The 17,402-nt window shown below is 42.7% G+C and overlaps 1 protein-coding gene across 7 annotated transcripts; it reads right to left on the bottom strand.

The window, feature by feature from the left end:
* Window positions 1–5,085: 5,085 nt before the first annotated feature.
* LOC134372217 (zinc finger protein 773-like) lies at window positions 5,086–12,275 on the bottom strand. 7 transcript variants are annotated; one of them, XM_063089552.1, is made up of 6 exons: window positions 12,243–12,275; window positions 10,370–10,408; window positions 8,158–8,287; window positions 7,542–7,640; window positions 5,718–6,865; window positions 5,086–5,551 (listed from the first exon to the last, which is right to left on the bottom strand). In XM_063089552.1, exons 1-6 carry the CDS (start codon window positions 12,273–12,275, stop codon window positions 5,468–5,470), a joined length of 1,533 nt encoding a protein of 510 aa, XP_062945622.1. In that variant the 3' UTR covers window positions 5,086–5,467. The 7 variants fall into 7 exon arrangements, with proteins under 7 accessions (XP_062945622.1, XP_062945623.1, XP_062945626.1 ...); XM_063089553.1 differs by having other exon boundaries at window positions 8,158–8,284; XM_063089556.1 differs by lacking the exon at window positions 7,542–7,640.
* Between the last annotated feature and the right edge of the window lie 5,127 nt (window positions 12,276–17,402).

The following is a 17,402-nucleotide window of genomic DNA, read 5'->3' as shown; positions in this document are numbered from 1 at the left end:
GGTCAGCCATCCTCACTGAGAGAACATTGTGGAAGATTCCAAACGTGTCGATTGTACAGCATGGGATCCTGAAGGGGTGGAGTGTGAGGAAAGTGGAGTTGGTTTGGTCAGGCCCCATCACCTCATATCTCGCTGGGTATGATTCAGCACATCCTTTGTAAACAAGTTGTGTAAGAGTAGAGTTAGTGTGCATACGCACCTGTGTACCCCTTGGCTGTTCCCGCTATTGTGTACTTTTTGGTAAGGAAGGCAGGGGCTCTGAAATGATGGTCAGCGGAGCTCGCGTTGCCAGTGGCTGCTTGGTTTTTCTTTCACTTACCTGACTCAGGACCTGCACAGGACAGGGTAGAGGGGTCTATGACCCAGCCCGACATCATCTTTAATGGTTAATTTTCAGTAGAGTGACAGTTTTTTATTTGAATTTCAGTTTTGTTATTTTGTAAATATGTTAAAACCAATCACTGTGGAAAATCAGCAATACACGGAAAAATCAGTTTTCTTTCTACCTGTGAATATACTTATTGAAATTTTGACTATGTAGTCAATTGATTTTTTTTATTGGTTTCTGTGGAAACAAAAGTAGCAATCATTCAGTTTTATATAGTCAAAATTATCATATCACTAGCAGAAAATATTTTAAAAACCAATTTATTGGTAATATAAGGGTTAGTCATGTTACCATGCAAGGGCTTGCGGCCTGACGTGCACAGAAGCTAATACCATGGCATTGTTTTGTGAGAAAAAGTGGCTTTATTATGAGGTCCACTGGCAAGGAGAGAGGAGGCTGGCTCGAATCTGGCTCCCTGAACCAGGAACTGAAGGGATTTTTAAATGATTGATAAGGACTAGGGACTGGGGATTGGCTGGTTCCTATTCAGACTATATGGTTAGGCAAAGGGTGATTGGCTGGGCCCAAAGCAGGCCATATGACAAAAGCAAGGGCTTATTGGTTGGGCCTGAATCTAGTCCTTTGGTAGAGGATTTTCAGGTTCCTGTGGTGCCTGAGGTCATCTGGAGGACAAGGACCTTCTCTCTGTGCATGCTAAGCTTACACCCTGCAAGATAACTTGTAAAGCAACTTGAGATAGGGAAATAAAATCAATTTCAGCTTGTTTTAGATGGTTTCAGTCAAAACCCTCAAATGTGGTGTAAGTGCAATGCAGTTTATTATGGGGCAGAACCATATGATTGGTACTTTTCAACCATAGTTAAATCTTCTCCTGTATTCCTACTGATTAAAACAACGTTAGGAATGCATCAATAAATGGATGTTAATTGTTAAAGAAAATGCCTCAGTAATATACTATATAGAATGTTAATAATGAAGCCATATGTTCAAGAGCTGGATTAAAGGGGCCAGCCCGTGGCTCACTTGGGAGAGTGTGGTGCTGACAACACCAAGTCAAGGGTTAAGGTCCCCTTATCGGTCATCTTTTTTTTTTTTAAAAAAGAGCTGGATTAAAAAATTGTAAACAATTACTAAATCATTTTCATTTACCTTGAAACATAAACTGATGTTTCAGTTACACAAGTCTGCAAGGGCTTAGTTATAGAATATAATCACTTACTCCATTGAAATATTTTGTCGTATTGTAGGAAAATGAAATATTTTTCACAGTTAGTATCAATGTGAAATAAAATTTAATTCTGACAAAATATGATTTAAAAACATGAATATGGTCAAGAATATTCATGAATTTTGTCAGTGTGAGAATCTCCTGCTGACTGGGCTCTTTGTTCTCATTCCCTCTACTATTTTTCATATATAAATGTAAATAAGTAGGAAAAAGTCTCTTTAGGAATATATGAAAGTCCTGTTCTTCATTAGTCTTTCATGCTACCAGTTTTAGCTCTTATTGATGATTTTCTATCTCCATCTATTTTAATTGGCATTTTATTTTTTTATTTTTTTTTATTTTTTTTAAAAAGATGACCGGTAAGGGGATCTTAACCCTTGACTTGGTGTTGTCAGCACCACGCTCACCCAGTGAGCAAACCGGCCATCCCTATATGGGATCCGAACCCGCGGCCTCGGCGCTCCCAGCGCCACACTCTCCCGAGTGAGCCACGGGCTCAGCCCTTAATTGGCATTTTAAAGTAAAACTTTTTCTTCCCTATTTCATTTACTTGTTCATTTATGTCTCTGGACTCATGGATTCTTTTATTTTTCTCTTTAAACAGACTTATTGAAGTATAATTTATACACAATAAAATCCACCAATTTTAAGTGTACAATTTGATGAGTACTGGCCAACATATGCTATCATGTAATCACCAATACAGTCACCAAAGACAATTTCCATTGTCCCATGATGTTCCCTTGTGCTCTTTTTAGTCAAATCCTCACCCCTCTCCTCTCTCCCAAAAACAACCCCAAGGTTGACAACCACTGATCTGCCTTCTTTTATTCTGGTTTTGCCACTTTTTCCTTTTCATATGAATACAACCATACTGTGTGTCATTTTCTGTGTCTGGCTTCTTTAACTTAGCACAATGTTTTAAAAGTTTATCTACGTTGGTTTTGTTTGTATTCGTGTTTCATTCTTTTATATTGTTGAATAGTATTTCATGTTACAATATACCACAGTTGATTATCTATTCCCCTATTCACGAACATTTTACATTTCAGGGTTTTTGTTTTTAAACCCTAGTTTTTGGCTTTTTGAATAAAACTGCTGGGAACATTCAAGCACAAGTACTTCTGGGATATGATTTTGTTCTCTTAGGGACATACCTATAGGCAATATTCCTGTGCTATATGATGTGTATATTTACCTTTAAAACTGCTACACTTTTCAGAAGTGGTTTCACCATTCTGCATTCCCACCAGCAGTGCAGTCCCAGCTTTTTCGCATCTTCACCAACTCGTATTGAATTTCAGTCAAATAACTACAGCATCTCACTGTGCTTTTAATTTATATTTCCTTAATAACTAATGATTTTGACCACATTTTAATGTTCATTTTCCATTTGTGTACCTTTTAGTGAAATGTTTTTATTTTTTATTTTTTGTCCATTACACCATTTTAAGTGTGTTTGTCTTATTGTCGTAAGGGTTCTTTATATTCTGAATAACAATCTTTGTATTTTTTTTTTCTTTTACTGTTGAATAACAATCTTTGATTAGATGTTTTGCAAATATTTTTTTCCCAGTGTCTGGCCATTTTCACAAGTGCTTCTTGAACAGCAAAAGTTTTTATTTTGATAACCTCCAGCACATCATTTCTATTCTATGCTTCGTGTTCCACATAAGATATATTTGCCTAACCCAAGGTCAATGAGCTTTCCTCTTACATTATTTTCTAGATTTTAAAAAATATCTTCTGCATTAAAGTCTATGATCAATTTCAAATTGATATATTTATATTATTTTTAATATCAGGGGAAAAGCATTCAGCTTATCAAATGTTTGATCACATATATATCACATATGGTGTCAGTGCTTGGTTTTTCATTGACGCTCTACATCAGGCAGAGGAAACTGCAATCTAGTATTCTGAAAGTTTTTTTTATCATACACTAGTTTTGATTCTGTGAAATGCTTTTTCTATATTTTTGAGATGACTGGTTTTTATTTTAGTCTGTTAATAGAGATTACAATAAGAGTTTCAACTATTAAATCAACTTTGCATTCCTGATGAACCTCACTAGGTTATGATTTATTATTGTTTATATATGTATATGGCTGCATTCAATTTTCTAAAATGTTGTTAAGGTTTTGTGTCTATGCTTGTGTGGGTATTGTTCTGTAGTTTTAACATCCTTGCCTGCTTTTGGTACCATGTTAATGCTCGCTTTCATACAATTAGTTTAGTCAGGAAGGGTTTAAACCTTTATCTTTTTGAAAGAGTTTGTGTACAGTTGGTACTACTTCCTCCTTAAATATTCTGTGAAAGTTCTTATGTGTTCCAGGAATGACCCTTAGCTGATACCATTGTGAAAACAGGAATCTCAGTCCTAGAACCATAAAGAACTGAAATGTGCTAACAACTCAAACGAGCAGGAAACAGATTCCTACTTAGAGACTCCAGAAAGGAACACAATCTTGCCAGCACCTTAATTTTAACCCACTGAGACCCATGTAGTATTTGTGACCTACAGAACTGTAAGATAATATATTCCTGTTGTATAAGCCCGAAGTTTGTGGCAATTTCTTACGACAGCAATAGAAAGCTAATACATCAACATATCCTTTGAGGGTTTTATTTTCTAATGCAAGAGTATTTCCTGGGCTCATGTACCTTTCTTGCCCAACCTGGAAACAGCTTCTTCTCTAAGAGTTTATATTTATAAACCAATAACTGGGCATTAAATCCATATGCTCAAAGCTGCTGGAATGCCACTAATTGCTAGCCTTTCTTGGAAGAGATAGGAGATATGTACACATACAAACATTTCTATATATGTTGAATTCCTTATCTGTATTTAAGTCTATAAAGATTTCACAAGATTGGATATTTAAAAGACTCATGAGACTCCAATAGCATATGCACATAAGGCTTTTATTTAAAGCCAAAGACATGGTACAGCAAAAGAAAATGCAACACCAAATGCACAATCACTAAAAGAGCAAATGAATAAACTGGACTTCATGAAAATTAAGAAAGTATGTTCTAGAAAAGATACTGTTAAGAAATGAAAACAAAAGCCACAGACTGTGAGAAAATATTGGCAAAGCTTATATCAAATGAGAAACTCATCTCCAGAAATATTAAGAAATTGCAGAACAATAATATGAACAGACATTTCATTAAAGAATTTATATGGGTGACAAGTAATCACATGAAAAAATGCCCAATACTGAGTCATAAAGGGAAAGCAAATTAAAATCATAATGAAATACTACTACACACCTACAAAAAATGAATGGCCCATGATTTACATACATACAAATTGTCAGTAAAGATGTGAATAAACTGGAAATCTAATACTTCAGGAGGAAATATGAAATGCATAACCATTTAAAACACAATTTGGCAGATTCTTAAAAATTTAAACATTCAAACCAACTTCCAGCATGAGAGTGTGAGGAGCTTTGTGAAACTGCTCCCCAGCCAAACTGAAAATTATAAAAACACAACTCAAAGTCTCTAGAAATGATACTAAGGGTATACAGCAAATAAAGAAATATTTATTCCAAAAAACCAAACACTCAGTAAGAACAGCAGGAGTCAATCACATTTGGACCAAGACCACTCCTTCCCTCCTGATCCACTTCAAACTCAGCAAGATGGAAACTCCACTCCAGATTCCTGCAGCCAAGAACAAAAGGCTTCTTCTCCCTATAGCTCCCAGACAGAGGGCTATTTTCCTGGGAAGGGCAATCTGTCAGGAGGTCCCATCCTGCCCCCAGTGTGAGTCTTTGGACGAATAATATTCAATTTCTGGCTAACTCATAAAGGCTACTCTCACAGTTTCTCTCTAAGTCAGGTTATATTGACTAAAAAGCAGCACATACTCTGCCCTCTTAAGGCCTTTCACCAGTCTGAACTTTCTCATGCTGAACAAGGTTAGGCTGAAGCCTTTCTCCACATTCACTGCATTCATAAGGCTCATCTAGGTTGTGAAGTTTCTGCTGCTGAATCAGAGCAGAACTTTAATTCCAGGCTTTTCCACATTCACTGTATTCTTACAGCGTCTCAGCTCTGTAAAACCTACATTATTGAATGAGGTTGAGGTGTGTCTAAACGCTTTCCCATACTTGTTGAATTCAAGACTTCTTTTTCAGTGTGAACTCTCTGGTGTTGAATGAGGTTGAATCGTTGGCTAAAGGATTTCCCACAATTGCTGCACTCATAAGGCTGTTCTCCAGTGTGAATCCTTCGATGTTTAACAAGACTGGAGCTGTGACGAAAAAATTTTCCACATTCTTTGCACTCATAAGGCCTTGCTCCTGTGTGAACCCTCTGATGTTTAACAAGGCTCGAGTTCTCACTAAAGAATCTCCCACATTCATTGCACTTAAAAGGTTTTTCTCCGGTGTGAACTTTTCGGTGCTGCATGAGGCTAGAGCTTTGGCTAAAATATTTGCCACATTCACTGCACTCATAAGGCCGTTCTCCAGTGTGTACTCGCCAATGATTAATAAGGCTGGACTTGTGGCTATAGAATTTCCCACATTCACTGCACTTATAAGGTCTCTCTCCAGTGTGAACTCTCTGATGTTTCATTAGGCTGGAGTTAAAGCTAAAGAATTTCCCACATTCACTGCACTCATAAGGCTTTACTCCAGTGTGGATTCTGTGATGTTGAACAAGTGTGGAATTATGCCTGAACGCTTTTCCACATTCACTGCATGTAAAAGGCTTTTCTCCAGTGTGAACTCTCTGGTGTTGAATGAGGTCAGCATTGCGGCTAAAGGATTTCCCACATTCACTACACCCATAAGGCCTTTCTCCAGTGTGAACAATTTGGTGTATAAAAAGGTTGGATTTATGGCTAAATAATTTCCCACATTCACTACATTCATAAGGCTTTTCTCCAGTGTGTAGTCTCTGGTGCTGAACAAGTAAATATTTCTGACCAAAGGCTTTCCCACATTCAGTGCATTTATAATGCCTTTTTCTAGAATGAAAGGCCTCCCCACTTTCAGTGCTTCTGTGCTGCTCCCCACCACTGTGAGTCACCTGGTACTGGAGAAGACCCGAGGTGGTCAGGAAGTCCTTCCTACCCTCTCCACTTTGGAAGGGCTTCTCTGACAGGTGAACCCTGCAGCTCCTCAAAACTGGGACTCTGTCCTCTTTTCTTTCTAAAGATTTCTCTCCACAGTACAGCTTCTGATGTTGGTAAACATGTGCACGCAGCACTCCTACAGAAGCTCCTTCATCAAAAGGTGCCTCCTCAGCCTCCACTCCATGCCAACAACCTGAACACAGAGAAATGCTGATAAAATGTATGTAGACCTTGGTGTGAGGAAGTGTATGTAGACTTTGGGCAGCACACTCACAAATATATATCTGACACATCCAGTAATGAGTCCCTGGGATTGCTGGCAGAATGAGGGGGCTGATGACAGGGTGGGAAAGGACCCACTGTGCAGCAGTGTTGGGTCTGGCAGGCTCAAAGATTGGGGGAGCCCTCCCCAGAAAAAGGACACAAGGATGGGGTACAGCACAGGGATGAGAGGCAGGGTGCCCAACACAGTCCTCTGCAAATGCCTTTCTAAAGGGCATCAGCTGCTGGAGACATAGGAACAAAGAGCAGAAAGGTGTGTGCAGGCCAAGAAAAATCAACTACAACTGAATACCTGGTGTTCAGGGACTATACAAGGATAGTGCAAACCTTACAAAATATACGGTAAAGCCACACTTGTACAACACCGCAGAAGAATGGGTGGGACATGGAGTACAGAAAGGCAGAGAATAGCCACGGGTCAGAAATCAGAATAAAAATGATAAGTGGGTGACGGGGGAAGAAAACATGAAAATTGGTCATGGCCCCTTGCACTGGCATCAGTATATTGGGGACCACAGGAAAGACTCCTGGTATGATTTGAACCCATCCCTGAGCTCACACCTCCCCCAGCTCTACCTTCCAAATACCTCTTGGCACAGCTGGAGTCATGACTCTCTGGGCGGGCATGAATGACTCTCCCCATGCTTCCAGTTGGGTAATTTCATGGGTCCTGGAAGATGTAAGTCCTAAGGGAAAGACAGGACAGGTGAGTGGCCAGCACTGGGTCACAGTGACTCACCCCATGACAGACCACAGGAAAGAAAACTAAAATTAAATGGTACAAAAAGTTATGGAGGAGGGTCTTGCATGAACAACACAGTTAAGTAGTAATCATGTCGGTGCCTCAACCACTAGCACAAGGAGACCCCAAGGTATGTCGGCTAGAGGAAGAGGGCACAATCTGGGGCACAGAACTGCCATGGATCTGCACAGCATCACCAGATCAACAGGCCAACAGGGTGAGATCCATTAGGGTCACTGTAAGACTCCTGACCCCCAAACCCTTTCCTGCATGGCTTTGGGGCACTTCAGGGAGGGAAGGGGTTAGTACACATAGCCCAGGCCCATCACCTACAATACCTACTCCAGGACACTGGGGAAAGCAGCAGTGCCCATGGTCCAGCTTTGGGAAGAATAGACTTGCCCCAAGGAAGAAGAGCAGAGCCCAGCCCAGGATGCTGGAGGGGGCTATGAGGACTTTACCCAGAGAGGCCATAAGCGAAAAGTTCTCCAGCATCACACTGCGGTAGAGGCACCTCTGAGCTTCATCAAGCAGGCTCCACTCCTCCCAGGAGAAGTAGACAGCCACGTCGTCAAAGGTCACATGGGCCTGCTGAAATGGGGAGAGTTAAGTTTATATATGAAGCCTCCTTCCCCAAGACTCTGCATCATCCCAAACATCCACCCCTGCTCACTCTCCTACCCATCTCCCCACATCACAGGAGATACCAGGCCCTTCTGTCCCCAATGCCCCCTCTCTCCTCACGGTCCCACAATCACTGTGTTCAGTACTCAGCAGCAACAGTCAGGTGGGCAGAAAGGATCCATCTAAGCTCTGGGCCTGGAATGTAGAGCCCCATCCTCTTCCTGCCAGACAGTTCACCTGGGGTCATCCAGATCATGCTCCCCCAGTGCAACCAACTTTGGGTCACTGTTCTCCCTTAAGCCCCCAGTACTAGGGCCCTGCGCCATCCATTTATACTTCCTCCCGATGTGTACATGCTCTCTGAACCACACCTTCCTTTTATCACTGACCCCTCACAGCCACCACCACCCTCTACACCACGTCACTAACAGCCCTCTGGCCTCACCACATGCATCCAGAGGGTGCTTGGCAAATGTAATCAGAATCCCATCTTGTCCCGGACCTCTAATGGCCATGACTGCCAGGGGCAACTCTGAAGCCCCTGCTATGAAGGGCTCACAACTTGGCCCTGTTCCTTGCTTATCTTCCCATGTGTGACACCAGGAACCACACACAGATTTCAGATCACTTTACCCTCTTCCGTTCTGTGTTGCAAAGTCGTTCCCTCCCTGCCTCAACCTTCCTCTGACCATCATTTGAAGTCCAGGCCCATTTGTCTCCCAAACCAGGCACAGTGATTTGCCCAGATGACCCCATTCTATCTTGAGCTAATTCACCACTCTGAGTGAAACTTCCTGGGTCCCAGCACAGGTCAGAATAAAATCCTGGTAATCCCAGAGTTGGATGAATAATCAGTGGCGCCAGGTTTAACTCACTTACTCACTGTCACCTTAACTCACTTCCTGCTCTGTCTCTGTGTCCATCTCATGTCTGCTCCCCACAGACACCTTGCCACCAGCCAACCCTCCTCATTCCTATACTCCCTTCCCCATGGACACTATTCTCCCTCATGTCCTTGTGTAGACCACCACTCCTATCCAGGTGCCCAAACAAGAGACACAGTCCTTGCCCTCATGCTCCCCTCCTCTGTACTGAACGGCATTGAAAACAGAACCCAAAGAAGCCCCTTCCTAAATCTGACCAACAGCTCCATCCCAGTGCATACACCAGCCATATCCTAGGTGTCTCCAATCTGAACCCTTCACCTGAATTGCAGACTTGTGCGTCCAGGCGCTCACTCAAAGAATCCACTCAAGGGTCTCTGGGATATCTCAGTTCAACACGGCCAAACCCTAACTCCCAATTCCCACTGATAATTTTATTCTTATCACCAACTTCCACATGGTGATACTTCCCTGCTTTAGCAGCTGAGACCAAACATCAGTCACCCCTGACTCCTCCACTTCTTTTTCCCACCCTACATTCAGTCTATAAAGTCTGCTCAGACCTACTTAAGAAACAGACATGGACTCCAACCACATCGACTACTTCCACAGCCACCACTCTTGTTGAGTACCCAGCAGCATTCACCTGGACTATCATAGTAGCTCCTCCCTGGTCTCCCTGTTTCTACCCTCAACCCCACCATTGTTCTCTACTCTGCAGCAGGTAAAGCTTCTTGAGACTGGGTCACTTTCCTCTTACACTCCAAACCTTCTATGGCTCCCGCCACCCTCAGAATAAAGGCTCGGCTCCTCAGGCTACCGTTCCTGGCCTACCTCCTTCCTCCTGCTGTTTCCACCAGCTATAATGGAGACCTAAGGTTGCTTGAACATTCCCAGCTCAACCTCACCTCTAAGCATTTTCTATTGATGTTCGCTGTGACTGTAATTCCTTCTAAACTTCATGCCGTCATTTGCCAGAGATGGGAACCTCTCCATATAATCCCTGGTAAGGACTCAGGACCCTTACTTTGTGTGACCACCTTCCAGGGAACTGTGATGGAAGAGTAGGGAGAATAGGAAGGAAGGAGTCCCAGGACACCACAAACCTGGAGACCATACAGGTGGGAGTTGAGGACGATGAGGAGTTGAGACATCCTCCACTTACCTCTGCATGGTGTGTAAATAATTCCGCAGGCAGAGGAACCTAAGGAAAAACAAGGCCTTCAGAAGCAGGCAATGATGTTGGCAAAGGATCATCCAAGCCTCCTCACCTACCTTGGAGTCAGGTGTGCCTGACCGTCCACCATCTAGGCCTCAATCCTCACTGATGCCTCTTACCAGTCGTGTGCCCTCGGACAAGTATTCAACCTCCCTGTGCCTTAGTGTTGTCATGTGTATCACGGGGATAATAATGGTAGCCACCCAATAGGACCATTGCTTGTACCAAACTCATTCCCATGTGTCAAATATTAAGTATCAACTCTTACTGTGCATATAATCAATGTCTCTGTCAACATTTTCAGTGCAAATAAACTTGTAGGTTTTGAAAAGGTGGGGTTTTTACATACTTTTAAACTAAGAAGGTGATATTTAAGACATTTGACTTTAATGAAATGCTTAGCAGCACATTGTTTTCAAGTAATTAAGTGCTTGCATCAATTTAACTTGTTAAAATGCTGTTTTAATTCCCTCTGTATGTGTATGAACTTTGATCTTTTAGTGCTTAATTAAGTACTCATTTTATAAATTCACAAGTTACTACACTGGGAGCCTGAGCCTGAGGAAACCAAGTACCTACCACACTCCTTTTTGGCAACCTGACTGCCTGCTATACACTCCCCTGAAAGCAATTCTGCTGAGGTCCCTTCCGTTGGAGTAGTTGGTCCCTCTTGCCCTAAAGGCTGGGGGAACTTGTACACCAAAGGGGCTGCTCCACCAGCTTGGGTGACCTTTCCTTTTCTCCTTGGGGAGTGAACACAAGGGCCTGCTCAGCCTGAGGTGGCAAATCTATACCAGCCAATACCTCAGTTTCCATCCCAGTCCTGAGTCCTTATATTCTATAACCCTCCTTTCCTTCAGACACCAGCCAGAACTACATTGGACCACAGGACACCACCTCTCTAGAGGCAGCCTGACCCTCCAGGCCCATCTATCCCTCCTAAATATGAACCCCAGACCTTGTCCTGGTCCAAGCCTCCACCCACCATCCCTTGGATATCACCAGCCTAGATCCTTCGCCAGAACTCCAGACGTGAAGGACAAGCTGCATGTGACACCCCCACTCTGGGTCATCTCAAGATCACAATTTCTAAAATCCAGCTCTTAATCTTCCTGAAACCTGTTCCCTGCACAGACTTCCCCATCTCCCTCTTTCCAGACATTCAGGAAAAAGCAAACAAGCAAAAATACAAACAAACAAAAAGCCGGGTTGCTCCTTCATTTCCTACTTTCGTTCACAGCCACATATAATGGAGCAAGAAATCCCGTCTGCTCAGTTTTTAAAATGCATCGGAGTTCTGATCACTCCCCCCTCCTCTACTGCCACTTCTATGGTCCAGTCCCAACAGAACTCTCCATTAACCTACTGGACTTACCTACTCATATGCCTCCTTGTCTGCACCCTCATCACTCCCACCCAGTCTGTATTCCCCTGAGGAGCCTTTGGGAAACTGAGAAATAGATCGAGTCACTCTGCTGTTCACAACCTTCCGGGGCCACCACCGCCCTCAGAATGAAGGCCCAGCTGCTCGGGCTGTCATTCCACCTGTGACTCGTTCCCTCACAAGCTGTCCCCTGCAGACAAGAGACAACCCTCAGGTTTAGGACTTTGAACTCAGTCGCAGCTCCAAGCCTTTAACCAAGCTGGTCCCTCAGCCTGTTAACTCTCTTCCACTTCCCATCACACTGGCTGTCAGAAATGGGATCCCACCCACTGGCGCCCCATTCTGGATCCAGGAACCTGAGCAGGCGCCCCTCACACGGCTTTAGGATTCGGATGAGAGTTGGGGCGGGTGAGGCCCAGAGGATGCAGCTTTCACCTGAGCAGGATCCCTCAGCACGACCGCTGCCATCGGACTATGTGGGCAGAGCTGCGCCGGGACAGGACGACTGGGGCGGGGACCCGGGTCACCTTGAGCGCCGCCGCCGAGCCTCAGACAAGTCTCTGTGCGGTGAGGCAACGCCTGCCTCCTCTCGCGCCTTCCTGCTCTGGTCACCTCAGATCAGAAGCACTTTCCCTGAACCTCTGATCAGATGGACTGAGCTATGAGCCGCGAAAATGACTAGGGCGCCGCCGGAAGTCCCGCCCACTGCACGCATGGAAACGCCCATTGCGTTTCTTTATTGGCTTAGCGTCCACGCGGCACGGCACAACGCCTTATGGGTAATGTAGTTTTCACACAGGCAAACTTCGAGGGAGTGGGTTTAGCGGTAGACATGGAGGTGGAGGACATATCAGGATCAAGGACTAATGTTGGACTCGTCCAGAGACTGTCGTTATCGTATATGGGCCTGCATTTCAGGTTTTCTGCTCAGCTGCTACTCCATCTTTCCATCTCTTGAAGGACTTGAAGAGGATCTTAAGGGCCACAATAAAGCGGTTTTCTTGGGCTGAACCATGAACACATTTTCAAATTTCCCTTGGCAAGGGGACGCCCAAAATTAAAGTAAGCGGTGGTGAAGCCATGCCTGGTGTGTGAGAATAAGAAAAGGCTCTGCACCAAGGTCAAGGGTTCGGATTCATATACCGACCAGCCGCCAAAAGAAAATAAAAGTCTCTGAATTCTGTATGTAGGTAGCCAGACAGCCGAGGGTCCCAAGTATTTACTTTCCACTTTCACCCGACGCTCATTTGTGCACTTTTTCTTATCAAAGGACCCACGATCAGTGGTAAGGCAAGAAAATAGGCCTCGTACCCATAAGCCAACATTCCTCCTCCCCCCTACCGCCCACAGATAATCCTGATCTCTCCCCTTCATTCCTTCCTACTCTGTGTTCCCACTGCCCGTCCATTTCCAAGTAAATACAAAAGCAGCTACTCAAAGGTGTGTAGGATGGTGGATTGTTGTTGACCACAGGCAGCTGTCGATAAAAGAGATGCCAACCCTTTATTAAGTGCTGTTCCACTACATTCCGTACCCTTGACTACAGTTCTTTTGTGTCAGTCTCATTTCCCTGATTCCTCTCCCGTCTCTTCCACTTGTGGGCTGAGTGATGACTTCCTTACATCCTTGGGATTACTTATGAGAACAAGACAGAAGTATTCTCTCCTTCCTGGACTTTCTGGAACTTAGTGTTCAGTACTAGCTGATTATGAAAAGGAGGAGGGGAGTCGATATTGGAATTGAAAACATGGTAGGATAGAGAGATCCAAGTTCTTTGTCACCTCCACAGTGGCCATGGACCCACTGACAGGAGTGGAATAATGTGTAGAGAAATTTCGCCTTCTTAAGCCAAGCATAGGAAGAGATGTCTCACTTCCTTGAGAACATCTTTTAGAGGAGGAGATTCTGGATTAATTGCCTAATAAATTAAGGTTAAGTCATGAAAGTTAGCGCACCACTATGAAATGAGCCTTTGTGGATGAATCTAACGAACATGTTACAGATTCGAGTCATGCACGCACTATAATACAATTCAGAAAATTCAGAATCTGGCAATAATAAACAGTATGTCATTTCAGAAAATCTACATAGGTGGTAAAACTATAAAGCATCAGTGCAATGCCTATTAAAATGTCAGACTGGAATATCACAAAAGAGCTAACAGAAAGAGAAAATGGTAAACAGCAGGGGCAAATCCCTTTAGCTATCAAGAGGGGACAGGCATCATAACTCACATGGCATGCTGGCTTTTGACTATATCAGGATACTTTTTTTTACATTTGAGGAAGAGAAGAGAATGAAGGTGCTTCCAGAGCTACCCTTGTCAATTGTGGGGTGGGTACAAAGTGGAAACTTCCTGTCATTTAATTTTTCTAATATAGGAATTAATGAGCCAGCTGCAAAAAATAAATAAAATAAAATTTAATTTAATCTAAAAAAATGATATGAGGTTAGTAACTAAGCAGAAATTAGACCAGGAATATGAACTAGGACTAGAGAGAAAATAGAAATTGTGAATGAAAGTGAGCAGGAAACATTGGGGAGAATTAATAGAATTGCATAACAGTTATCAGTGGACACTTGAGGTTTATTAACATAAACATCTGGTAGATTTTAATTCACAAATGATATTCACAAAAGTTAACATGTTGTAGTTGTCCATCTCTATTTATATGCCCACGGTTAACACATCTCTGAGAGAAGCACCGCAATCAGGGAAAGAACAGTGTCAAAATCCCAGCATCTCTGTAACCCTTTCTGTAAATGATGAACCTACCAAGAAGGTCTAAATTCTGGCATTTCTGACTTCTAGCATTCAGTCTTCTAACATGATTTTGCCTAATTTGCAGTTTATACTCATTGGAATCTGATGAATTCTCATCCTCTTCCTTCATTGGAATTCTGTCAGGAGAATGACTAGAATTTAGAGCTGTATGTACCGTAAGTGGCATAGAGTATAGCCCTAATGAGATATGACTAATAAGGATGTGGATAGACAGTACAATTATTGTGTGTGTGTGTTTGTGTGTGTTTAAAGACTATGATATGCAATGATCCATGCTTCAGTGATCTTTAGGGCTCCTTCAGTGAAGTCCTGCTTCTTTGTGTTTCTTTGGCTTGGCTTCTATCTTAGGGTTGAGAAAACTTAGTCCATTTTCAAAGCAGAGGATGACAAAATCATTGACTTTATGTGGAACAGGAGTTATATGAAATTTTCACTGGGGAATTCTTAGTTGGACACCATCCACCTACATCTTCTATTAAACAGTTTCCCTAAATGCAACAAGATTCTACCCTAACATAAAAGGCACATAGCTATGCTCTCTGTGTTAGGCAATGGACTTGGATTGTCACTGAGATTTCATGATTCATGAAGAGTAGCACCAAATCTGTAACACAGCTTTTAAATCTCCTGTTCACTGGCCTTCTAGGATTGGCAGGAACTGATTTTAGTTCTCCCTGTAAAGGAGAGATGAGGCGCAAGTCAGAAAGTGGGTTAACTTAGAGACATTACCTGACTTCTCTGCTGAGAAAGAATTCCCAGAAACTAGACAGCAGCAGTGACTCTGAGAATCAAAACAACAGAGAAATTCCTGGTGGGGCCACTACAGATAGGTAACACATTACTAACTCTGAGGCAAAAATTTAGAGGAAGACTGAGGCCCTTCCCCCTCTAGGCACCAATGTCCTTCTGATTCACCTGAATTTTCCAAATAGAACCTGATTTGTTTTGAAATTACTTTCTGCATTATATGTGGAGCATGATCTGAGGCAGAGAAACAACTCATATAAAAGACAAGGCTGATGTTGTTGTGTAGTTCAGGAATGCAAGCTGGTAGACCAGCCCACAGAGGGTGAAGTTGGAGGTGTTGGGAAGGGGATGATCTGGGACATATTAGGAAGCAGAGGTGGCAAGACATGTGGATGGTTGGGATGATGAACTGAGGCTCAGGCTATAACAGATCCCTGCTTGGACTCTATCTGTAGGTCAGCAAGGCTTTTCCTGTTCAGATTTCTTGGTTAGCATTCCGTAAACACATGTTCATGGAATAAATGAAGCTGAGGGCTCATGTTTCTAGGACAAAGAAAAGGCAAGACTTATTCTTGTCCTCGTGTCAGTTTCCTGGGCAGTTGAATTTTTTATGGCCTCATTTCTCCAACACAGAAGGGGCCCTGAAGTAGGCCAGACAGATGACCTTGTGTAGGAGGCCGTATTAGGAAGTAGTTAGTTGTGGCTCTTTGGACTCCATTTTCAACTATGACACTTAACAATCATGATTAAGGGCAAGTCATGGACCCTTTGAAGCCTCAGCTTTCTCATTAATTTGGGAGACAAATCCACTTCACAAGGCTGTTATGCAGGTAAAAGGGCATCGTGTCTGTAAAATGTATAATGCAAAGTCCAGGAAATGAACATGATTAGTAAATGTCAGTTATTATTATTATTATTATCACTCATGGTCTTACCCCTTTATAGTGTCTTACTCCACTTTCATCTTACTAACAAGGAGATGTTGCTGACCTGCAGTTTCCTGATGACATCTCAGGCAATTTGGTTGGGTCAAAGGCCTGATAACCTTAAAGCGTGAGAACTTGGCTTCTCTAAAGCAAATACTGAACATTCCTAACCACAACATAATTCTCTTCTCTTGAAATAAAGCTCCCTGCACCATCATAACGTATGCTATCTGCTTCTGTAGAATTGCTTGCTAAGTAACTCCATTTTGCCCCGTGCCTGACCTGCAGACTACCCTCCCCCCACCTTCTGCATGAGAAACTTTTGACCTTCTCATAGAAACAAAAAACAATTGCATAGAAACAGGAGCCCTACACAGTGAATTAGTACATGGGAATGGGAACCATACACAATGAAAACTGTATGCTTGATTACTCGAAAAGCTCATTCTCGACCTCTGTGACCTAGCTCCCTAGCTTGCTTTGTGCACCTGGACAAACCCATGTGCCAACGGGATGTAATTTGTGCCTTTAAAAACCCTGCAAGACCGAGGCCCGAGGCCACTCTTCCTTGGTTGCTCCTTGGGAGACAGACGCTGGCCAGCTGGAGTGAATAAACTGCCCTTTTCTGTATGAGTGGCATGTAAGTGCACTTCTTGTGGGAGGGTGCCTCACAACAGTCACTGATGGGATAGTATGGACGTGGTGGGGAATCACCATAGAAAAATGGTTGTGTTTTCAATTAAAATTCAAAATCTGCTGTGGAAATTCACTGAGGCAAAAGGAATCCCTTGTGAAGGGTGTTTCAGCCCATTGGAAATTGCTAAAGGCTCGTTTGAGCATTTATTCCATATTCACTTAGGTTTACATATACCATATGTTGTGTGGTTTTTGTTTTTGTTTTTTGCCTCACTTGTTCCACTTCTTTTACCATTATTTTACCTTTCTATTGATTATTTATTTATATTCCAAATTTTTCCTCTTGTAGCTTGAAAAGCATATATTCATTATATTTAAGCTAAAAATTGCAAATATTTAATACATTACAGTATGTTGTAAATACACTTACTTTCCTCTTAAATGTATAAAAGATTTAAAGCATTGAGCAATTAGCCTTCTTCCAATTTTTATAGTACTTTA

Source organism: Cynocephalus volans, chromosome 3, assembly GCF_027409185.1.
Source record: "Cynocephalus volans isolate mCynVol1 chromosome 3, mCynVol1.pri, whole genome shotgun sequence".
NCBI classification, from domain to species: Eukaryota; Metazoa; Chordata; class Mammalia; order Dermoptera; family Cynocephalidae; genus Cynocephalus; species Cynocephalus volans.
The sequence above is the reverse complement of the archived record's forward strand: the minus strand, read 5'-3'. Positions and strand labels throughout refer to the sequence as shown.

What these genes read in the sequence shown, in the direction of transcription:
- LOC134372217 (XM_063089552.1), bottom strand. Translation starts at nt 12,275, where the DNA reads ATGGCAGCGGTCGTGCTGAGGGATCCTGCTCAG. An exon ending in GACTCCAGCTGTGCCAAGAG is followed by an intron (nt 6,866 to 7,541) that starts GTATTTGGAAGG and finishes CTCTGTGTTCAG; the next exon opens with GTTGTTGGCATGGAGTGGAG. An exon ending in GAGTTCACACTGAAAAAGAA is followed by an intron (nt 5,552 to 5,717) that starts GTCTTGAATTCA and finishes AACCTAGATGAG; the next exon opens with CCTTATGAATGCAGTGAATG.